General features: G+C 41.2%; 1 protein-coding gene across 1 annotated transcript in view; it reads left to right on the top strand.

The window, feature by feature from the left end:
• The first annotated feature begins 6841 nt into the window (after positions 1 to 6841).
• LOC139366353 (glycoprotein M6Aa) overlaps positions 6842 to 24783 on the top strand; it is an 18203-nt gene continuing 261 nt past the window's right edge. Inside the window, exons 1-7 of the mRNA XM_071103735.1 lie at positions 6842 to 7199; positions 18077 to 18269; positions 18639 to 18795; positions 19270 to 19423; positions 19590 to 19666; positions 19916 to 19981; positions 23151 to 24783. The exon at positions 23151 to 24783 is cut by the window's right edge and continues 261 nt beyond it. Of these exons, the coding sequence (XP_070959836.1) occupies positions 7163 to 7199; positions 18077 to 18269; positions 18639 to 18795; positions 19270 to 19423; positions 19590 to 19666; positions 19916 to 19981; positions 23151 to 23303 (837 nt within the window). The 5' untranslated portion in view covers positions 6842 to 7162 and the 3' untranslated portion in view covers positions 23304 to 24783. The remainder of the gene's footprint in view (positions 7200 to 18076; positions 18270 to 18638; positions 18796 to 19269; positions 19424 to 19589; positions 19667 to 19915; positions 19982 to 23150) is intronic.

Below are 24783 nucleotides of genomic sequence, written 5' to 3'. Positions count from 1 at the left end.
GAAATAATGCGATCAAGTACATGTCATGGAACATCAAAGGGGTTAATAACCCGGTGAAGCGTAAGAGGGTGTTGACACACTTAAAGGGTTTGAATGCAAATATTGCATTTCTACAAGAGACTCACTTGAGGACTGGTGAGCATTTTAGGATGCGTAGGGACTGGGTTGGTCAAGTGTTCCACTCGAACTTTCATAGTAAATCAAGAGGTGCTGCTATTCTGGTTGATAAAGCTACTCCCTTTGTAGCTTCTGAGGTTATTGCTGATCCTAAGGGACGATGCGTCATAGTAACTGGTAAACTGTTTTCTACCCCTCTTGTTTTGGCTAGTGTTTATGCTCCCAATTGGGATGACACAAGTTTCATTTCTTCCTTTCTGTCTGCTATTCCCAATTTAGATTCTCATTTGTTGATTTTAGGGGGGGATTTCAACTGTAAAATGTCCCCAGTTCTTGACAAGTCCTCACAAACAACTACAGCCCCATCTAAATGTGCCCTACTTATTCAATCCTTTCTTCAGAAATATGCTATGTTTGAGGCCTGGCGTTTCCTACATCCTACAGATAGACAGTATTCCTTTTATTCTCATGTTCATCAAACATACTCCCGGATTGATTACTTATTTTTGGACCAAAAACTTCTGCCTAACCTTCGGCAGTGTACTTACGAGAGTATTGTTATTTCTGACCATTAACCATTAGTGCTTGAACTAGAGTTTCCCCAGCGACCTCCTATGTGTTATCAATGGCGTCTCAACCCCATTTTACTCTCAGATAAGGAGTTTGTCAATTTCATTTCTTCTGAAATCACATTATTCCTAGAAATTTATTCAACACCAGGTATGTCCTGCTCTACCATATGGGAGTCTCTCAAAGCATTATTTCTTATACAGCCAACCAAAACAGAGTTTGCTCTCAGCGACTTCGGGACCTGAGCGAGTCCATAGCCACATTGGATGAGAAGTATGCTACGGATCCTCCGATCTGCATAAAGAGCACCAACTACTCCAATCTGAATTTGATGAGTTTTCTAAAAGGCAAGCTGAACAGTTACTCTTGCGAGCTCGATACAAAGTCTATGAACAAGGCGACAAGGCCAGTAAACTCCTTGCACATCAGATCAGTAAATCTGAGGCCTCACGTATAATCCCACAAATAAGGACCCCGTCTGGTGCCACCACAGTTATACATAAAGAGATCAATGATCAATTCAAACAATTTTACTCTGCGCTATACACCTTTGAATCCCCTCAAGACCCTTTGCTGATTGATTCCTTCTATAATGGCTTGAATATGCCTTCAAATGATACAGACTCCCATGACTGTCTAGAAGAAGAATTTACGCCTGAGGAGATTGCAACAGCAGTGTCCGCAATGAAAAGTGGTAAATCACCGGGTCCGGACAGTTTTCCAACCGAATTTTACAGGACGTTTTCTGGTCTGCTTTGCCCATTCTTGTCTCGACTATTTGCAGAGTGCCTTAATACTTCAAAGCTACCGCCTAGTCTTTATCAGGCTTCAATTTCATTACTATTAAAGAAAAACAAAGACCCCCTGGAATGTGGATCCTATCGCCCAATCTCGCTTTTAAACTGTGATTACAAAATCCTAGCTAAGCTTTTCACCATCCGTATGGAAGGCTTGCTGCACCAAGTAATACACTCTGACCAGACTGGCTTTGTGAGAAATAGGCATTTATTTTTCAATATTAGGCGCCTTATGAATATACTGTATGAATATACTGTACTCCAGCGGACCCGGAGGTGGTGGTCTCACTTGATGCCGAAAAAGCGTTTGACCGCGTTGAGTGGGATTACCTAATAGCTGCCCTTTATAGATTTGGCTTTGGCTCCAAATTCATTGCGTGGATAAAAGATTCTTTATTTTTCCCCCATGGCTTCGGTACGGACTAATAACTTGTCCTCTGACTATTTTCCCTTGCACCGCGGATCCAGACAGGGTTGTCCACTCTCCCCCTTGTTGTTTGCTTTGGCAATCGAGCCTCTCGCCATTGCACTACGCTCTAATGATGCCATTCAAGGTATAATCAGGGCGGGCTTGGAGCAGAAAGTCTCGCTATATGCTGATGATCAATCTCAGGGTACAAGCTGAATCTAGGCAAGAGTGAGCTTTTTCCGGTAAACAAGGCTGCTTTAAAAGTGCTCTTTTACAAGTTCTCAGTTTATGATTGTCCGGGATCAATTCACCTACTTGGGAGTTAAAGTGACATGGAAATATTCAAATTTGTTTCAGGAAAACTTTGTTGCTCTAGCAGACAGTTTGAAACAATCTTTTACTTTTTGGAATTCACTACCCTTTTCTCTTATCGGAATGATTAATGTCATTAAAATGAATGTGTTGCCCAAATTTTTATATTTATTTCAATGTTTACCCATTTTTATTCCAAAATATTTTTTTATTTCACTGGATCAAACATTCATGCATTTTATTTGGGATGGCAAGGTACAACAGATTGGTAGAAAACATTTACAGAAGCCTAGGTCATTGCAAATTTCAGAGCCCTTCTGTACTGGCTGCAGACTGATCCTACTGGCCCTAGACCACTCTGGGTCCAGATGGAGTCTGAATCGTGTAAACCTGCAGCACTTTCCTCTGTGTTGTGCTCGTCTCTCCCAGTGTCCCTAGGCAAAATGTGTGTCAACCCAATTGTAAAGCAGTCTCTTAAAATTTAGAATCAGTTCCGTTTAGCCTTTAGCCTCCGAGGCTTCTCTCTATCAGGCCCAATCAATCAGAACATTTTATTTCCTCCATATTTGAATGATGGGGCTTTTGGCATTTGGCACTCACTAGGCCTCTCCTCGCTAGCCCAATTATTCTTTGATGATACATTTGCCTCTTTTTCTCAGCTGCAGGAAAAGTTCAATCTACCCCAATCCCACTTTTTCCGCTATCTCCAGACTAGAAACTTTGTCAGAGCTAACACACCTGGATTTCCCCATAGGCTTGTGAATACAGCTATAGAGAGCATCTTGGAGTTGAACAAGCTTCCTAGGGGCGCAATTTCAGATGTATATGCAATCATTCATGACTTACAGAACCCCTCTTTGGTGCCTTTAAAGACTCGATGGGAAAAGGATTTGAGGGAGGAACTTGGGGAAGACGCCTGGGAATCTGTGCTGCACAGGGTGCATTCGTCCTCTTTTAGCACTAGACACAGCCTCATTCAATTCAAGGTGGTTCACCGTATCCACTGGTCGGGGGCCAAACTTGGAAGAATATTCTCTGATTTTGATCCTACCTGTGTCAGATGTAAAGTTGAACCAGCCACACTGTTGCATATGGGGCTGTCATAAACTGTCAGGTTTCTGGGAATTAAAATTGAAATGTTTCTCTGATATATATGACACTGTTATAGATCCGTCTCCCCTTACAGCCCTTTTTGGAGTACTGCCCATAGGTACTCTCCTATCAAGAATCCAGTCGGACACTGTTGCTTATACAACTCTTTTAGCTAGACGGCTAATACTACAGAACTGGAAGATGGCAGCTCCCCCATCTTATAAATATTGGGTGAGAGCTGTGTTGTGCTCTCTGAAACTAGAAAAAATTAAATTCACGTGGGAACCCCAAACTGTTTAATGAGGCTTGGGCTCCATTCCGGTCTTACTTTAAACAGTCCATCCTCTGATGGCATTCCAATTAAAACTAAAATAAGTCTGTATTTGACGCCCCTGTGACTTAAGGGTTGGAGGATATTCTCTCTGTGTTTTTGCTGGGGGGGGCATTAAGGTCCATGTGCTTATTGATTGTGACCCGCGGATGCCTTGTTCATCTTGCCCGGGCAGAGACTGTAGTGTGAGCTTGTTTTTCCCAGTTATTTTTACATTTTGTTCACGCCTACATGAATAATCATTATATTTTATTTTATTTTAAAGCATTGTAAACTTTATTTTTGGTCCAGTGGATGGTCGGGATGTGGCCATGACTGTCTGTGAGTGGTTTCTCCACCCTTAGCCCTTGACTGTTTACAGGAACAATGGTGAGGTGTTTGCTCTGTCCCTGTACTATAGATTGCCCTTTAACCTTTGTAGCCTTCTGCCTGGTGTGTTTAACTTGTCTAAAGTATGTTATTTTTAAAGCTCTTTTTTTCCTTTTTTTTCTTTTTTTTCTAGTTAAGTATATTATTTATATTGCTTTGTGTTGTCTTGTGTGTGTGTGTGTGCATAAAACTTAATAAACAGAATTAAAAAAAAAAAAAAAAATTCAGAATACAATCACGGGAAAACGTACTGTTTGGAAAGCAAATTCCTACTGCTGACTAATCTGTCTGTATTTCCTCCTAATATTGTACTATCTGTGTGTCTGGGCCATTGTTTGAATTCAAGACCAGATTGTTTTTATTGATCTCAGTTTGTCAGTGTCAGAGTACACTGTTAGCTATCCCCATCAGAGAACCCTTTTTGGTTCCAAGTAGAACCATTTTGGGTTACGTGCAGGGTTCTGCTAATGTCTTTTCAAATCAAAATGTATTTGTCACTTGCACAGAATGCAACAACCTGACTGTGAAATGCTTACTTAAGAGCCCTTAACTGACAATGCAGCAGTTTTAAAAAGTAAGTAAGAAAAATAAAGGACAAATAGTAACTCAATCAAATAACAATGACGAGGCTATATAGAAGGGGTACGTGTACCTAGTCAATGTGCACCTTAATATAAAAATCCTATAGGATTCCAATAAATAAAATCCAATAGAAAATCCTATCAGATGATATTTGTTTTATACTATAGGATATAATTTTAATAATTTTATAGGATTTTATCCTATATCCTACAGGATAAAACTCTATAGGAGTCCAATATGACTGGTTCCAAAATGTATTTGGATTTTTCTAATGGATTCTTATAGTCTCCTATAGGATATCCTTTAGGATAGAATACTAATAGGACTATTTCCAAAATCTGATCAGATTTTTCTACTAGGGATCTACCAGAAATCATGAAAACAGTGTTGACTTGTCTATAATAAGGCACATACACACTATATATACAAAAGCATGTGGACACCCCTTGAAATTTGTGGATTCACACCCGTTGCACCCGTTGCTGAAAGTTCTATAACATTGAGAGCTGAAACGTGCAGCACGCACAAAAATCTGTCCGCGGTTGCAACACTAATTTCCAAACTAACTCTGGAAGCAACGTCAGCACAAGAACTGTTCGTCGGGAGCTTCATGAAATGGGTTTCCATGGACAAGCAGCCGCACACAAGCCTAAGATCACCAAGCGCAATGCCAAGCATTGGCCGGAGTGGTGCCATTGGACTCTGGAGCAGTGGAAACGCGTTTTCTGGAGTGATGAATCATGCTTCACAATCTGGCAGTCCGATAGATGAATGTGGGTTTGGTGGATGCCAGGAGAACGCTACCTGTCCGAATGCATTGTGCCACCTGTAAAGTTTGGTGGAAGAGGAATAATGATCTGGGGCTGTTTTTCATGGTTCGGGCTAGGCCCCTTAGTTCCAGTGAAGGGATATCTTAACGCTACAGCATATGACAACATTCTAGACGATGATGTGCTTCCAACTTTGTGGCAACAGTTTGGGGAAGACCCTTTCCTGTTTCAGCATGACAATGCCCCTGTGCACAAAACGAGGTCATACAGAAATGATTTGTCGAGATCGGTGTGGAAGAACTTGACTGGCCTGCACAGAGCCCAGACTTCAACCCCATCGAACACCTAGCAAGTCTTCACAGCAATTTTCCAAAATTTAGTGGAAAGCCTTCAGAGATGAGTGGAGGATGTTATAGCAGCAAAGGGGGGGACCAACTCCATATTAATGCCCATGATTTTGGAATAAGATGTTTGACGAGCAGGTGTCCACATACTTTTAGTCAAGTAGTGTATTTAGTGATAACAAACAAGAATAAATATTTCTCATCTGCTATAACAATAAAGTATAACAATAAACAATAAAGACTCAGAAATTACATAAAAATGGCTACAACATAGCTAGCTAGCTAGTCAACTTACAGGCAAAATATGGCTAACAGTAGTTTCCTAGCGGGCACAAAACAAGTGCATAAAATGCTGTACAATGACAAAAATATGACTTAAACATTGGCAACTATGTCAGGAAACAAGGAAACAAATACTGTACTCACAGTTATTGCATTCACACACAATGAAGGATACAACAGTTAGAATAATAATGTGAGAAAAATTGAGATTCTCTGCACAGCCACGGGTGGCGAGCTAAACTTGGGAGTTAGACTAATTAAAACTGTGAGCTCCTGCTTGCTGTGACATCGTCAGTCACTCTTAAAGGGACAGGTTTTCTTACAGGTGAGTAAAACAGAAATGCATAAAGAAGTGTGCCCTCCCAGGCTCACCCATGGCTGTGCCCCTGCCCAGTCATGTGAAATCCATAGATTAGGGCATAATTAATTTATTTCAATTGACTGATTTCCTTGTATGAACTGAAACTCAGTGAAATTGTTGAAATTGTTGCATGTTGTGTTTATATTTTTGTTCAGTATATATGACAATGGTCCCATGACAAGTCCTTGTAATAAACTAATTGAACCTGGATGATTAATATGATTATGAGAATTCCCTTTTGGATTTCTGAAATATATATTTTTTCAGTTAAGGAGAAGGTTCACTTCATGCAGCAGAACATAGCCAAGGGGGCTGACAGGCTTAACCATTCTCTCTGAAAAAAGGGGTTATCCGGGTGGGCTGGGTGGGAGAGTGTTCGACACCTCTAAAGAAACACCCCTCCTCCTGGTCTCAGGGTAAGGGTATGTTTTCAAGGCTGAGCCGGTGTTTCTATCATTGCCTCTCTATGCTTTCTGTTTTCTGACCACCTGCGCCTTCCTGCAAACATACTTATTCCTGCATACTGAGACCACCCTTTTCCCTCACCACCCCCTGTATTCTCCACTGTTGAGACCAGGTTTTCAGCACTTGCCAGAGTGGCTCGCGATGGACAGCGCTGTGAAGACGCACTGATCTCTCTCATAAATCAACGGCACGACTACTTGAATTAAATCTCTGCTGACAAGAGGTCTGAACACAGAGTAGAGAGGGAGAGAGAGAGAGAAAGAGAGAGACTTCTGTGGACTATCCCTCAGCCGACAACACACACAGAAACAGAGTTCTGAGCTTTTGTCATATCAGTTGCTTTACATCTAGAATAGTCCAGATGGAAGAAGATATGGACGAGGGGCAGACTCAGAAAGGTAAGGAAAGAGAAGTGTATTTTATATTCAGGTGGATGGATTGAGATTCCATTTGAGTGAAATCCTCCCCTAATTTATTTGTCTGCTGTCAGTGAAGTACTTATGCAGAAAGGTTTGAGAAAATATTTGGTTAATAATCTGGGTATAAAAAAGCATCTGTTTGGGTTGTTCCTTTGTCCATTGATTGTCTGCTTGACTAAAGTGTGTGTGTATGTGGTGTGGGTGTTGTCTGCTGTCGAAACAGTCAGAGGGGTGTGACCTGCCTCTGTGAGCGTTGACTGTGAAAGCACAGGGAGGATTGTCTTTGTTCACGGGTGTCTCGGTAAGGCTCTCCCATGCCTGTCGAAATGGATCAGCGGAACATCGAAGACAAGAGACATCGAGCCAGTCCGCTTTCGCTAATAAAACCATTGTATTCCGACCATATGCATGTCCAGCTTTTGTATTCAAATCAAAGCGCTTTCATGCTTTCAGCAGACATTTTTTTGACGCATGTGAAGATTCCTTTCTAGTGCATATGCATGCAGGGTATGTTGTTTTCATTGTGCAAAGGGGTTGCCATTTAAAATGCAAATGTACCCCTTCGCCAGTGTTGAAGAAGTGTAGGCTTGAGGCGAAAATAGCAGTCTATAAATACATGATGTATGAATACATTGATGTTTACAAGCGGTTGGTATGAATGAGCCTTCTACCATATTAATTTAAATGCTCACTGGATGAATAAAAATGCTGTCGTTCTCTCCACTCTGAGGTGTATTTCTCCCCCTCAACTCCTCTTCCTCCTCCTTCCTTCCTTCCTTTCCCCCTTCTTCCCAGGTTTTGTGCATGTGACAGGGCTTCGTATGTCTGTGCTTTTTTTTTCCCTCCTTCCTGAAAACCAGTGCTTCACAGGCATGAGTTGCCATGGCACTGGCCAAGTCTGGTCATTATCCCTGCAGCCACTCTGCTCTCTGTTCTGTTCCTGCAGATGACATTTTGGTATCCTGGACACACAGTTTACACAGTGTCTGTGTGCGTGTGTGCGTGTTTGTGTGAGTGTCATGGATGGTCACTCGTAAAAAAAAACAGTTTTTCTGCTGTCCCCATAGGAGAAGCCCTTGAAGAACCCTTGTTGATTCAAGGTAGAACCCTTTTGTTTCCATGTAGAACAATTTTGGGTTCCATGTAAAACCCTTTCCACAGCGGGTTCTACATGGAACCCAAAATTATTCTACCTGGAACCAAAAAGTTTTTTTTACCTGGAACCAAAAAGGGTTCTGCTATGGGGACAGCTGAATAATTGCATGTACTACAAAGTGATAGGCCTTTATTGTCTGGTAAGATGTTATAACCATTGGTGGCTGCAATATAACATTGAATCAGGAATTCTGTTTTCACACTATGATCCATGATTCTTTGGCACTAAGATGTCTCCAACCTGTGGGATGACAACCGGAAACTTTTTGATAGCATTTTTGATTGAATACCCATATGTCTCCAAAATAGAGACTGATGGGTATTGTACTCGCTCTCTCTGTGTGAATTCTTTATCCTGGAATCCCAATCTGTCACATCATACAGTTGGCCATCTCCATCAATGTTCACCATACTGAACGAGACTAGCACCCAGACTGTGCATGCGTGTCTCGAGTACACCATGCCCATTCATTTGGGTGAAGGCCTTGTTAGTCTTTCTATAATACTTAGCCGAGCACTCTTTACACTACTAGCGCTGCGGCCCCACTGGCCCAAAGGTGGCTAACTGGCACATCTCTTCTCTATCAAATTTGTAAAGTTATAAATTAAACAGGGTGCTAAAGCAGCTTGGCTAAGTGCTGCTCCACATTAACACTCCTCTTCTTTAGTGCTTCCTCTCTGAATCAACACACTGACTGATGAACTTCAGTTGCCTGGTCCCTGAACTGTTTGTGATTTATAGCCAACTCTTATGGTTCTACAACATGCTAAACCATAACAATGATCATTGGAGTCGGATACAGCACAAACAGGCCTGGGACCAGGCTACTGAAGTTCAGCTAGGGACACTTAGAAGTCTAGTGCTTGAAACAAGATGATTTGACCCTCCTGTTTCCAATTATGAAGTCTGAATGCATGCATAGTGTAAATGCCATGTAGTAGGTTGGTCTACATGCTTCTAGGCCTGCTACAGTATGCGCAGTGTGTCTTGCCCACTAGCAAATAATGGAATTTTGGTTCTCTGTTGATATTTGGCATTTGGTTCCTCCATGCAAACCTTAGCCCTAAAACCACCACCTAAACAGAAAAGGCATCAACCTCAAACAAACATCAAATTGCCCCCAAATTTTCCTGACATTTCAATTATTGACACAAGGAAAATACATTTCACTTTACAAAGCTACAGTAGCCATATTGAGAGGGACTTGGGTATGCTCTCACAGTATTACCTTCACAGTGAGGGAAAGGGAAAGGGAAAGTGGGACACATAGTTGTACAACTGAATGCATTCATCTGAAATGTGTTTTCCGCATTTAGTGAGGTAATGTGATTCATGTTATTCATCTTTTAATAACAGTAATAAAATCCTCAGTGCAGCCATAAATAAACCTATTATTTGGCAATGACCAAAATTATAACTATTTAATCATGATTCATAAACTACATATTATCTAATGATGATCTATAAACTACTTCTAAAACCACAACCCGTCATAAACAGTACTTCTATTCATGTAAAGTATTGCCAAGTTATAGATGACACCTTACTGTTATATTAAGGGTTCTAAGTCTCTTGTCACTTGTCGCTTGGTTGAGACAATTATTCACATGACCACTGTAAATCTACTGAGCTGAAAGGCTGGTTTAAGAGCACATGAAAGGGGAGATTTAACACTCTCCTGGGAGTTAGGCCAATTAATGACTTTGGGCCTCCGCCATGAGGGCCTGTCAAATGTCTTTATATTGCTTATATTTAATGCTCAATGTGTTTTGTATGTTACCTTAGATGACAAATTCATTTCAGTTTTCATTTCCGTGTATTTGTGGAGATTATGTAAAACATTTTTTTTTATAACTTGTATGGTAACACTGCTCCTGTAGTATTATTTTTAGTCTGAGCTGAAGTCGTTGATCTTTAAAGTTGTCAGGCCACCTAGCTTTAACCATGCATTATATATAAATCTGAGCAACTCTCAGGGACGAGCAGCATCAAACGGTTATGCTTTTATCTAGTTGTTATATTATAATCTACAGTATGTGACCTCACTGTCATTTTGGGGTGACTGGTCACAAACTGACCCCCCACCTCAGAGAACCCCGAGTCCATGACATATTTAAGAAGACAAGCAGATGTAAGTGCTCTTTCTCTGGGCCATTCCTCCAGCAACTGACCCCCTGTCACCTCTTATGAGGACATCCGTTATGTGTGGACCAGAGCTCTGTAGATCGTCTGTAGCCCTGTCCTGGCATTAGGGGCACCATGGACTAGCCAGGGGGCTACCGTGCAAAAATAGTAAGAGTGGAATGCACCTATTGTACAGAACATGACACTGTATGGTTTTCAGACACAACATGACTGTACATGCAAATTTAAATCTGTGCATTTTATACCTCTCAGGGCTGCTTTGTAAATACTCAAAATAACAATAAATACCCCCAAATAGTTTGCATCACATTTAGTTTCACCGTTAACAAAGGGTTACAAAATACCTTTCATCTTCTGTTATATTGCTACTAGTGTTACAGATCTATTTTGGCTGTCAAATGGAAGAGGCTAAGCTTTTTTAGCAGTCAAAATCAACCAAATTGGATTCACATTTGTCCCATAGCCTGAGGTGTATTGCATTATGATAGTGTCCATACCATAGAGATCTTATAATTCACTAGAGTGGCCTTTGCATCCAGGTAACATGACAAAAAAATCGTGCCTCTTGGTCAGGAAAACTTTCATTCTAGAAACTGGAATTGGAATTCTTGGAATCTAGCCAAGATTATTACAAAAAAACATGAATTCAAGTAGGGAAGCCATAATACAGGTTTTCCATGTCTGTCATATATTCAATGTCATGTAATAAAATATACAATTTGCAAGTGCGCGAGAAGGGGTAACACAACCCATTGATCAAATAAAAGTATACTATTGTACCCCATAAACTGGACATGTGTGTCAAGATGCAGCATAACAAAAATGGGAAAGCGAACGCTGAAACACGTACTCTTCCGACATTCACAGACTGAAACATCCCCACTGCTTAGTGTAGGCTTATTTTCCCCTACTCCGCCTCCCATGGAAGTCTCGAGGCCACCAGATCAAATGAAAATTATGAAATGTGAAAATGTGCCTTGTGTACACCACAAGCTATTCTAACCAGAAACTAATGAGCTGTTTCTCTTTGAATCTATCTCCTTCTCTCTCAATCTCTCCCTCTGTTTCCCTCCACCCCTTCTCCGTCTCTCGCTCCCCCCTTCCCTGTTTTAATGAAACTAATGCCACTATAGATCTTGTGATTGTGCGGCTGATACTATATGGATTATTTTCTGAATGATGCTTAGGAGTGCCTTTGTCTTCAAGATGCATTATCAATGTTTTCTAAGAGGTGACCATTACATGATGGCAACCTCAACCTTTTAATGAGCCATTGTGTGCCGAGGGTGTGTGTGTGTGTGTGTGTGTGTGTGTGTGTGTGTGTGTGTGTGTGTGTGTGTGTGTGTGTGTGTGTGTGTGTGTGTGTGTGTGTGTGTGTGTGTGTATCCCTTTTGCCTGTCGGACATGACACTGACAGATGGGAGAGTGGTGACCGTGGTAGTGGGGAGGGGGCATGGGAGGGGCCTGTCCATTCTCTTTGTGTTAGAGAGAGAGAGAGAGAGACGCCTTCTGTTGATTGGACTGGAGAGACATGTTTGGGGTCAGAGCCGAATTACAGACTTTACTTTTTGAAGAGGGGCTGTTTGTATGGAGTACAATTGAAGCTGGAGCCTGTCTCTTGATTCAGCCTTTATTGTCAGCTTAGAGATAATCCACATGTAGCCATGTTTTCACATACTGTAGTGATTTCCAGTAATATTTAATGGCCCCCTAATTTGAAGGTTTCATATGAATAAAGTTCAAGAACAAAGTGTGGTCATCATGAGATAAATATAATAGACTATGTCATTGTTGACCATTAGCCACTTTTGGAGGAATGCTTTACTAATGCCAATCTGTAAAAACAACAGTTCATTTAACTTTTCTGTTGTGCTTGTCTCCAAGAACAACTGTAGCCTAGTCTCAGATCTGTTTGTGCTATCATGACAGCTCCTTGTCATCTTAGTCATGATGATACAAACAGACTGGTGCCCAGGCTAGAAAAACTGGTATTGTTGTTAAATACATTGCTAGAGAGAGTGAATGGTCCCTTTCACAACATATACCTAAACTGACACTGGGCCAGTTGATACCCAACAAGTTCTACAACACACTCAACCCTATTCCACTGTGAACATGATCAATTGGAACCCCAGTGGCAGCTCATTAAACAGGCAACTTTCTCATCCCAGGTAATGTAACAGTAAAGCAGCTGCCATGAATAATGGATGGAAGTGGCTGGCACTGTGCTGTTACTGTGCTGCTGGTGCTAAATTATGGATCAAGCATCCAGTGGCTCTTTCAGTCAATTCACACTAGTTGTCATTTTCACTCGCATAGCGCCAACAGATTGAGTCACGAATCTCAAGTTCAATGTAAGTCTGTGAAAAGGCTGGTAATTAGACTTATGATGGGAGGAGTAGCTGTTGTTTTCCAGTGGAGAATTGTTGAACTTGTTAGAAAACCAATAGTGCCATGCAAATGTATGATTATAACCATATCTGGTTCCCAATGAATCCTTAAGACTTCATATGTATTGCATTAAATGGCAATATGGCCACCAGTACTACCGCCCAATGCCCTTGCAATGAAGAACCATGTGAGTTTTTAACAATTCTAATATTGTCAAATATTTCAATTTATCCCCAAAACTTTTTTATAGTGATTCATGAAGTCCACAAAACATTTTCAAAACACACCAGTGACGGTGATTTAAGATGAGGGAGGAAGATCATTTTTTGAATCAGCGTGGCCTTATTTCTATTACAGCATATTGGATGACTGTCCTTCATATTCCATTCACTCAGCTCAATGTGACATCGACAGGTTTAGATTACCACATGATACTCACATTTTCCCTATACCCATCATGAGGCCCATGAATGAAAGTTTGTAACATAGGTGCACAGGTCTTGCTAATTGTTTTGTAATCAACGTTACAGACAGTAACGCATTCAATACCGCCTTGCACACTCTTGCCTGCATCTAGCTGATCTAGGGTGTTATCATTAGTTCAACAGTTACTAATGAGAGTTTCTACTGGACAAATTCAGGTATGTTTCCGTTTAAGAAAAGTTTTTCAACAGAATCGATGGAACGAATACACCTCTGATCACACGCAAACACAGTTCACTTTCATAGTAGCCACATACAAACAGCATGATCACTTTGCTTGTTGTATAATTCCTTCTTGCATCTACGCGCTATCCTCTTCTCACCTTTTCCCTTCGCTAGTGGATGTCAGTGCACAACACATCATCTGTCTGTGACCAGGCGAAAATAACCGCTAAACTCTACACACAGCCTACATCATTGTCACCATATTAGCTAACGTCATAGTCAACATAGCTAATAGAACCCGCTACAATCATGCAGTACAGTGTACAGTCAGCAAGCAGTTTAGTAGTTACACTTGTGGGCCAAGGTGGCAATAAATTAATAAAACCAAAAGCTTACCTTGACTTGGAAGAGTTCCAGTGTTGGACAGCCATAGCCAGCTAGCTAACATACGTGTCACGCCCTGACCTTAGAGAGCCTTTTTATTTATCTATTTGGTTAGGTCAGGGTGTGATTTGGTGGGCATTCTAGTTTTCTATTTCTTTGATGGCCGGGTAGGGTTCTCAATCAGAGGCATCTGTCTATCGTTGACTCTGATTGGGAATCATACTTAGGCAACCTGTTTTCCACCCTAGTTTGTGGGATCTTGTTTTTGCACAGTAGCTGTCTAGCCCTGCAGAACTTTACGTTTGTTTATCTTTTATTGTTTTGTCGGTGTTTCGTTATTAAATTATCAGGAACACTTTCCACGCTGCGCTTTGGTCTCATTCCGACGACGTACGTAACAATACGACCCCTCTCTGTTTGAGTCAGGTGTTTGAATAGGCTAAACAATCTAGCTGCATTTGCTAGCTAAGTAAGTGAAAGTGAAAAAAATACAAGGAAATATAGCTATCTCTCTCTCGCTCGCTCGCTCTCTGGCTTCTCCTTCATTTTTTAAATGAAACTGTTCAAAGCTGTTCAACTATTGTCTTTCTCTCTCTTTGAGTCAACTACTCACCACATGTTATGTACTGCAGTGCTAGCTAGCTGTAGCTTATGCTTTCAGTACTAGATTCATTCTCTGATCCTTTGATTGGGTGGACAACATGTCAGTTCATTCTGCATGAGTTCTGATAGGTTGGAGGACGTACTGCAAAAGTTGTCATAATTACTGTGTAAGTTTATGGAAGGGGGTGAGAACCATGAGCCTCCTTGGTTTTGTATTGAAGTCAATGTACCCAGAGGAGGACGGAAACTAGCTGTCCTCCAGCTTTTTCCCATTCTTCTCTACAGATCCTCTCATGCTCTGTCAGGGTGGATGGGGAGCGTCGTTGCACAGCTTTTTTCAGGTCTTTCCAGAGATGTTTGATCAGGTTCAAATCCGGGCTCTGGCTCTTGGCCACTCAAAGACATTTGGAGACTTGTCCCGAAGCCACTCCTGCGTTGTCTTGGCTGTGTGCTTAGGGTCTTTGTCCTGTTGGAAGGTGAACCTTCACCCCCAGTCTGAGGTCCTGAGCGCTCAGAGTGCTCTAGTGCAGGTTTTCATCAAGGATCTTCCTGTACTTTGCTTCGTTCATATTTCCCTCGATCCTGGCTAGTCTCCCAGTCCCAGTCCCAGTCACATAGCAGCACCCACCCGTAGCACGAGCTCCAGCAGGTATATTTCACTGGTCATCCCCAAAGCCAACTCCCCATTTGGCCGCCTTTCCTTCCTGTTCTCTGATGCCAATGACTGGAACTAATTGCAAAAATCACTGATGCTGGAGTCTTATATCTCCCTCACTAACTTTAAGCATCATCTGTCAGAGCAGTTTACCAATCATTGCACCTGTACACAGCCCATCTGTAAATAGCCCACCCAACTACCTCATCCCCATATTGTTATATTTATATTTTTCTCCTTTGCATCCCAGTATCTCTACTTGCACATTCATCTTCAGCACATCTATCACTCAAATGTTAATTGCTAAATTGTAATTATTTCGCCACTATGGCCTATTTATTGCCTTACCTCCCTAATCTTACTACATTTGCACACACTGTATATAGATTTTGTTTATCCCATGTGTAACTCTGTGTTGTTTGTGTCACACTGCTTTGCTTTATCTTGGCCAGGTCGCAGTTGTAAATTAGAACTTGTTCTCAACTGGCCTACCTTGTTAAATAAAGGTTAAATAAATAAATACAAATATAGAGTTCCATGTAGCCATGGCTCTATGTAGTACTGTGTGCATTCCATAGTCTGTTCTTGACTTGGGAATTGGGAAGACACATTTAGTGGCATGTCTTGTGGGGTATGTGTGGGTGTCCAAGCTGTGTGCTAGTAGTTTAAACAGGCACGGCACATCTGTGCATTCAGCATGTCAGCACTTCTTACAAAAACAAGTAGTGATATAGTCAATCTCTCCTCCACTTTGAGCCGTGAGAGATGTACATGCATATTATTAATGTTAGCTCTCTGTTTACATTTAAGGGCCAGCCATGCTGCCCTGTTCTGACCCAATTGTATTTTTCCGAGGTCCCTCTTTGTGGCACCTAACTACACGACTGAACAGTTGTCCAGGTTTGACAAAACTAGGGCCTGTAGGATCTGACTTGTTGATAGTGTTGTTAAAAAGACAGAGCAGTGCTTTGTTATGGACAGACCTCTTCCCATCTTAGCTACTGTTGTATCAACATGTTTTGACCATGACAGTTTACAATCCAGGGTTGCTCCAAGCAGTTTAGTCACCTCAATTTCCACATAATTCTTTACAAGAAATATCATAGCTGGGAAACGATGGGAATCGGGCTTGATGACGTGACGACACTGGCGGTGGATTACATCTGGAGATAGGCTAGGATGAGGAAAACACATGATTTCACATGTGGAAAATCACATGATTTTGTGAAAATGTGAAATCATGTGAAAATGTGAAATCATGTGAAAATGTGTTTTTGGAACACTTCACGTAATCGGATTTTTTCAAATGTATCGTTTCATGTTATGTTGCTTTATATGTTGTCCCGTTATCACATTAACGTAACATAAGATCACATGTGAAATTCATGTGTTTTTTCAATAAAGGATCCCCAACCTAGCAGGCTGAGGCGGAGGTAGATGGCTAGCTTACTTGCTATTCCAGTCACAATCTGTATAGAAACAGATGCAGAGCGTGGAGGAGGGAGGAGGAAGAGGGCTATTGCTTTCGCAATGCAGTGCAACGGAAAATAAACACGAGGCGTGATAGAGGAGATGGCAAATAAATGACTGCTTGGCTGCGATGAGGGAGATGTCATTGATTGGTATCTCTGAGAATTACAAATAAAATAGAGTCAGCTCGGTTTTTCAGACTTTTTTTTGAATGGGGAACATGAGCAGGGATTGAATGGGGAAGAATTAATCAATGGTTCTAATGGTGATGTAGAGGCACTGGAGGAAATTCTCCAGTCGTATGAGCGTGAAATTACATTTGTGCATTTCATTAGTGCTGCGCATTGATTTGGGGAGCATATTTCAGAGCGCACTAGGAGGAGAGGAAATACTATTTGACTCAATAACAGCTCATATCTGGCCATGAAAAAGAGTGGGGTTCACTAATGAAATTGGAATGCAAATTAAATTAGTCTGAAACAAAGTTGTGCATGAATGACATGCATTTTTAGAGTATGTTGGCATAGCATCCGTTAGGCTGAAGGATGAACTCACTGTCCAGACTGCTTCCCTCAAACACATACACAAACCCTAACATACCATGGGATGTGATGCTGTTATAATATGGTCACAGCATTTTGTAGAAACACACCAATCCAGTCAAATACACCCGGACATCCCGCCCACAGACACTTAGACTGAGGCACAGTCTCATACACTCACACAGACAGACATACACACACACACTTCTCGTAACATGTTATTTTTCACCCTGATCCCTGTCCGATGTGTGGCCAGACAGAGTGGATGCCCGGGACGCCTATGGGTCAGAGTTTACCTAGGGCTCAGGCTGAAAGGGTCAACCACACCAGGGCTCTGCTGGGTGGGTTAAACCTCTGTAGGGTTAAAGTTGGGTTCACCTCATTCCTCATACTAGAATATCTGTAGCAAAGAGGGGAGTCACTCTCTCACTGCTTCACCTCCGAATGCATTTAACCACCAGTGTGTAGGGGATGACCACTGTATGTGAAGTACCATACGGTACCATATTGTTCTTAGGTGAAGGCTGCTGTGTCAAAACCGTATGAAGTGTGCCACGCAATCACATAATATCCATTTTTAGAAACAGTTACCATGTTGATTATGGTACCTACTACTAGGATTGCTATGCACCTCATGCAACAACATCATTTTAGTGGTTGTGGTGGTGATATAAAGGCCTTGTACTGACAACAGCTTAGTCTGATTGATTCCTCTCAAGATATCTTCCAGCATTCTCAACCAGTACTCTCAATACAGTGTTTCTCCCTCTGTTGTCCTGTGTTTTACTGTATATAGTGAACATTGCCTCCTGTCTTTCATGAAGTCTGACCTTCTCTGTCTCTCTTCTCTCTGTGTGCTCAGGATGCCTGGAGTGCTGCATCAAATGCCTGGGTGGCATCCCGTACCCGTCACTTATCGCTACCATCCTGTTGTACGCCGGGGTGGCGCTGTTCTGCGGCTGCGGGCACGAGGCCCTCTCTGGGACCGTCACCATACTGCAGAACTACTTTGAGGTGGTCAGAGGACCCGTGGATTCCCTTGACGTGTTCACCATGTGAGCAGGCTACACACCTATGACCTAAACTGGAAACATTCAAGATACACTGTTGTGTATCACCTGAAAGTTACCCCTATACCTAGTAGCTCTCTGTACTTTAGGAGAACCTGCATTGCAGATGGGCTCGATAAGACCAACATTGTATCCTGGTGAAAGAACACTGTCTCGATTTAAAATGGGTTTGAAATGAGTCACTTGTATAGTTACTGTGTAAATACACTATTCAATGTAACTTGATAAGTTTGACCAAACAGAGTTACAGAGGATGTAGAAATGTGTTTTTGATGCACAATAACAATGAAACAACAATGTAATAACTGTACATTACAGTTGTTTTCACACACTTTTCACTTTTTTTCCATCTAGGATTGACATCATTAAGTATGTGATCTATGGCATCGCCTCAGCGTTCTTTGTCTACGGCATTCTGTTGATGGTGGAGGGCTTCTTTACCAGCGGAGCCATTAAGGACCTTTACGGAGACTTCAAGATCACCACCTGTGGACGTTGCGTCAGTGCTTGGGTAAGGGGTCATTAATCACTGAATGAGGAGGTTTAGTGATCTTCAAGAGTAGCTTGTAACATTTTCTATGAACGACCTGTGTGTAATGCAATGGCCCTAAGGGACAAAGTAGCTTTTAAAATGCCAGTGCCATCAATCAAAATATTGTAGATAAAATGTGACTATGCTGTGTAAAAGGGCAGAATTTAGGCCTCTCTCTGAGTACCCCCATCCGTTCCACTTTCTATACCTGCACAACTGTTTCACGTGGCCAATCATCAAGTTTAAGTGGAATTAAGTGTGCTAGTACTGGAATAGATCAAAAAGTGGAATGTGGGGTATGTGAGGAGACATTTGGGAAACACTGATATAGACTCAGTCACAATAAATCCTGATGGGAAATACTAACAGCTCTTAATGTTATTCCTAATTCACTTGACGTGAGGTATACCTGGAATCTGGAATCTACTGAGTCTCCGCTATCCTATGTCTTAGTTCATCATGCTGACGTACATCTTCATGCTGGCTTGGCTCGGGGTGACTGCGTTCACCTCCCTCCCCGTCTTCATCTACTTCAACATCTGGACCATTTGCCAAAACGCCACCATCCTGGAGGGAGTGACTCTGTGCCTGGACCCGCGCCAGTATGGTAAGGATTCATGATATACAGTAGTTGGGTTTACTGCTTCTCTGTGGGTTGTTTCAAACATATTACCCATGAATGTTGCATAGACATCTGTGGTATAGATATTCTGAGATAAATCAAAACGAATATGAAAATGTTGGAATGGCCTAATGAAATGTTCTCTTTTCAGGTATTGTGCCACTTGGGGAGGGGAAGACTGTATGTACTGGATCTGACAAGTTTTACAAAATGTGTGAATCAAATGAGGTAGGTGATACAAATAACTTAACTACAAATACATCAAATGTGAATAACATATGTTTAATAAATGATGTGATACTTGGTTTCAAAGTTTCAAAGTTCAAAAGCTTTTGCAAAATGAACATTTACGTGCAACATCCATGAAGGTTTTAAATAATGCATATAATAAAATGTGTGTGGGTCTTGTACAGGTTCACTAGGGTTTTTATGGGGAAGCCTGACTCATTGTTTCCCTTTCCTTTGTCTTTGATACAGCTGGACATGACATTCCACCTGTTCGTTTGTTCCCTGGCTGGTGCTGGAGCTGCTGTCATTGCTATGGTGAGACACAAAAACCTATTACTTTTCTATCTCTGTTGATATAGCTGATATTACAGCTTTGATTTATATCCATTTGAGGGCAATGGATATATGGACCATGTAATCTGTATATGAACGGCTGAGATCTGTGCAGGTCGCTGTATGTTCCTCATATGACAAAATAGGAATCAGACATGTCAGTGATTTATCCCCTGCACTAGTTTTATTTAACTAGTCCATAGGCAAACAAATTGTAATACAAGGTTCTGATTTGACGTGGCCATTTTGAAAATGACAGTAGTAGGTCAAATACAAGTGGTAACGGGGTAAACCAAATGTTGTGTTTTAATGGGCTCAGTTGATTTCTGTAGCTGAAATCTCTGTTTTGCTGCAAGTCTATGGGAATGGCTGGGGAGGCAGTATTTTGGCGCAGTGGAGAGACAAGGTTTTTCTTTGGCTCAGAGATGCTAGGCATTTCACAGCGTTGTCATGGAAACTGGGAGAAGAAAGGCCCGGAGCTTGTTGAAAACATCTCTCGGTAATTTGTGAGGAGCCATTTTCTAAGAAAGAGAATGTGGTCATCGTTAGTCAAAGATGATGGTGCAAATTTCAGTGAGACATTGCCTCCCATTTTAACACAACAAATGGCTTGGAAACGGTGGTGGTACGCGACAGACACCCACCAACAGAAGGGTGGCAGTTAAAAAAGGAAACTACAATGTTAAAAAAGAATCAATGCATGTCTGACTTCTATCTCATGCTGAACTGAAAAGGTGTTAATGCAGTAAACAATGTATGGTCCTTCCATTTTATCTGATTATTTAACTGATTACTAAAACAAATTATTAATTATCAACATCAAATACGAGATGAGATGTTAAACAGAATGGATGCAGTGTTTTCACTATTCCAAGTCCTCGCAGCTGAGACTGCAGCTTTTGTTGGAATCCTTAAGATACCAGTAATTTGGTCTTTGTGTAGATTCAAATATATTAGCTTCTTATATTGATCTGATTCAGTGTGAAAGGTGTGGCAAAGTAACAACCACAGTCATTTAAGCAAAATACATTCACAATGGCTGTGCTTCTCCATGAGCCTTTTCTGCCATTGAAACCCTGGGTACTACCGAATGCTTCTACTGTACTGCCGCCTGCTGGCATATCAGTGAAATACACCATTGTGAATTGAAAAATAAAAAATTCGACATTTGAGACATTGTTTTTCAGCATTAGAATACTTCATTTGACTCATTGTCCAGGTTTAATTAAAGCTGTGGGTCACAATCATAGCACTTTAAATTTCTGCTGATGATGTCATGATGTGAAAATCCATAGAGATCCTATTAAATTACTAATATTCTAATTCCTCTTGCTATGTTCTCCATTAAGACAGTATCATGAAATCTGTAGTGATAATACAATATATACAGTGCCTTGCGAAAGTATTCGGCCCCCTTGAACTTTGCGACCTTTTGCCACATTTCAGGCTTCAAACATAAAGATATAAAACTGTATTTTTTTGTGAAGAATCAACAACAAGTGGGACACAATCATGAAGTGGAACGACATTTATTGGATATTTCAAACTTTTTTAACAAATCAAAAACTGAAAAATTGGGCTTGCAAAATTATTCAGCCCCCTTAAGTTAATACTTTGTAGCGCCACCTTTTGCTGCGATTACAGCTGTAAGTCGCTTGGGGTATGTCTCTATCAGTTTTGCACATCGAGAGACTGACATTTTTTCCCATTCCTCCTTGCAAAACAGCTCTAGCTCAGTGAGGTTGGATGGAGAGCATTTGTGAACAGCAGTTTTCAGTTCTTTCCACAGATTCTCGATTGGATTCAGGTCTGGACTTTGACTTGGCCATTCTAACACCTGGATATGTTTATTTTTTAACCATTCCATTGTAGATTTTGCTTTATGTTTTGGATCATTGTCTTGTTGGAAGACAAATCTCCGTCCCAGTCTCAGGTCTTTTGCAGACTCCATCAGGTTTTCTTCCAGAATGGTCCTGTATTTGGCTCCATCCATCTTCCCATCAATTTTAACCATCTTCCCTGTCCCTGCTGAAGAAAAGCAGGCCCAAACCATGATGCTGCCACCACCATGTTTGACAGTGGGGATGGTGTGTTCAGCTGTGTTGCTTTTACGCCAAACATAACGTTTTGCATTGTTGCCAAAAAGTTCAATTTTGGTTTCATCTGACCAGAGCACCTTCTTCCACATGTTTGGTGTGTCTCCCAGGTGGCTTGTGGCAAACTTTAAACTGCACTTTTTATGGATATCTTTAAGAAATGGCTTTCTTCTTGCCACTCTTCCATAAAGGCCAGATTTGTGCAATATACGACTGATTGTTGTCCTATGGACAGAGTCTCCCACCTCAGCTGTAGATCTCTGCAGTTCGTCCAGAGTGATCATGGGCCTCTTGGCTGCATCTCTGATCAGTCTTCTCCTTGTATGAGCTGAAAGTTTAGAGGGACGGCCAGGTCTTGGTAGATTTGCAGTGGTCTGATACTCCTTCCATTTCAATATTATCGCTTGCACAGTGCTCCTTGGGATGTTTAAAGCTTGGGAAATCTTTTTGTATCCAAATCCGGCTTTCAACTTCTTCACAACAGTATCTCGGACCTGCCTGGTGTGTTCCTTGTTCTTCATGATGCTCTCTGCGCTTTTAACGGACCTCTGAGACTATCACAGTGCAGGTGCATTTATACGGTGACTTGATTACACACAGGTGGATTGTATTTATCATCATTAGTCATTTAGGTCAACATTGGATCATTCAGAGATCCTTACTGAACTTCTGGAGAGAGTTTGCTGCACTGAAAGTAAAGGGGCTGAATAATTTTGCACGCCCAATTTTTCAGTTTTTGATTTGTTAAAAAAGTTTGAAATATCCAATAAATGTCGTTCCACTTCATGATTGTGTCCCACTTGTTGTTGTTTCTTCACAAAAAAATACAGTTTTATATCTTTATGTTTGAAGCCTGAAATGTGGCAAAAGGTCGCAAAGTTCAAGGGGGCCGAATACTTTCGCAAGGCACTGTAAATATGGTACACTTTCTTTCATTTCCTGACAGGCATTCATCTTTCCCTGATGGATGTCAGTGGAAAAGTGAAAGACCAATCATTTGTGGTGTGTTTGATTTTTCTCCCCGACTGAACTTGTGGGTGACTCATCTCTGTTAGATCCACTACCTGATGGTGCTGTCAGCCAACTGGGCCTACGTGAAGGACGCGTGCAGGATGCAGAAGTACGAGGACACCAAGTCCAAGGAGGAGCAGGAGCTCCACGACATCCACTCCACCCGCTCCAAGGAGCGTCTCAACGCCTACACATAAGGCCAGCGTGACGCCTGGCCCTGCCACCCTGCCCCTCCATCTCCACCATCCCCTTTAAAGAGGGGGGTGGGTGGCGCCCGGGGTCCTCGCCACCGCTGATGTCACTGGTGCGTCATATGACAAAGTGGTCCTGGGTACCCTCACAACCCCTCCAAACGGCATTTCAGATGATGAGCCCTATTACCTCTCTTATGGACTGTATTATGATTATGATGATGATTATTAGTATTACCTGTAGTATTATGGCTTTTATAGTAGTTGGTAGTTCAGTACGTATTCGAATTGGAAGTATCTAGCAGAAGTATTTTTCATTTACTTTTTTACTTTGGAGAATTTCTTTGGATTTTTATGAGTTTGTAGTTTTATCAAGGGTCACATTTCCCTCCTTTTATAATTGATTTATATTTATTTTTTAGGTGGTCAGTGAGGGCTTAAAGGGTTTCAAGCACATTTCTCATGTTTGTGTGTCTGTATAGATCTCATTTTAAAGCACTATGTACATGGATGGGTGATCGGTGTTGAAGACTACAATATTTTCAATCACACAGGGGAACTTTTAAAGCTTCTGAAGACTTTAAATACCAGTACTGCCAGGGATCTAAATAATATCTTTCAAGTGAAAAGCTTTTTTTTTTACTACCTGCAGTTACACGATAGCATTACCAAATTATAATTATACAAAAACATGATTTACTAGATGTGCCAACCCACTGGGCACAGATGTCAATTAAATGTCTATTCCACGTTGGTTCAATGTAACTTCATTGAAATGACGTGGAAAAAACATTGATTTCACCAGTGTGTGTCCAGCCTGTGAAACAGGAAACACTTAGGTCATTATCAAAGAAGAAATTAGTTGCCAATATGATAAACAATGGATTATTTTATTACAATATGAGGCATCTTGCCAATTTAAAGCTATGTATCTAAGGACTGTGAATGATTCCATCGTCTTCAATCATATGCCACACAAGCACACGGACACATGTTCTCATAACCCCATTTTTATTTCATAAAGTGTAACTTAATAAATACAAGTATGAAAGTTTTTGCAGATTTCTGCCCTGCATATATTGAGATATAAATGCATTCTTTGGTCCTATATGTTAAGCACTTCAAATTCAGGACAATTGATAAGAGAATAAAAACAAGTTTCTGTGGTTTAATTCACTATGAATCCCTCAGTCTTTCAAAAATAGTGACGCAAAAAAAAGTATTTAATGTCAAATTGAACTTTTTGGTGGATTTGTCAGTCTTAAGAAAAGTGTGTCACAGTAAGTTATTTTATTTATGACAGTAAAAGTTGGATTGTATTGCTTACACATCATTATGCCATAGGACTCCGAAGGTGGCCTACCATTTCATTGCCTGGCAATATTTGTTTTGTCAGTATTTCTAAGAGCTAGTTTTGTGCACTTATTTGGACATTTCTGTGCTCTCTCTAGGTGTAAGCTCATTGGTGTTCAACTCAGAGTTGGAT

The sequence above is a fragment of the Oncorhynchus clarkii genome, chromosome 14 (genome assembly GCF_045791955.1).
Source record: "Oncorhynchus clarkii lewisi isolate Uvic-CL-2024 chromosome 14, UVic_Ocla_1.0, whole genome shotgun sequence".
Taxonomy (NCBI): domain Eukaryota; kingdom Metazoa; phylum Chordata; class Actinopteri; order Salmoniformes; family Salmonidae; genus Oncorhynchus; species Oncorhynchus clarkii.
The sequence above is the reverse complement of the archived record's forward strand: the minus strand, read 5'-3'. Positions and strand labels throughout refer to the sequence as shown.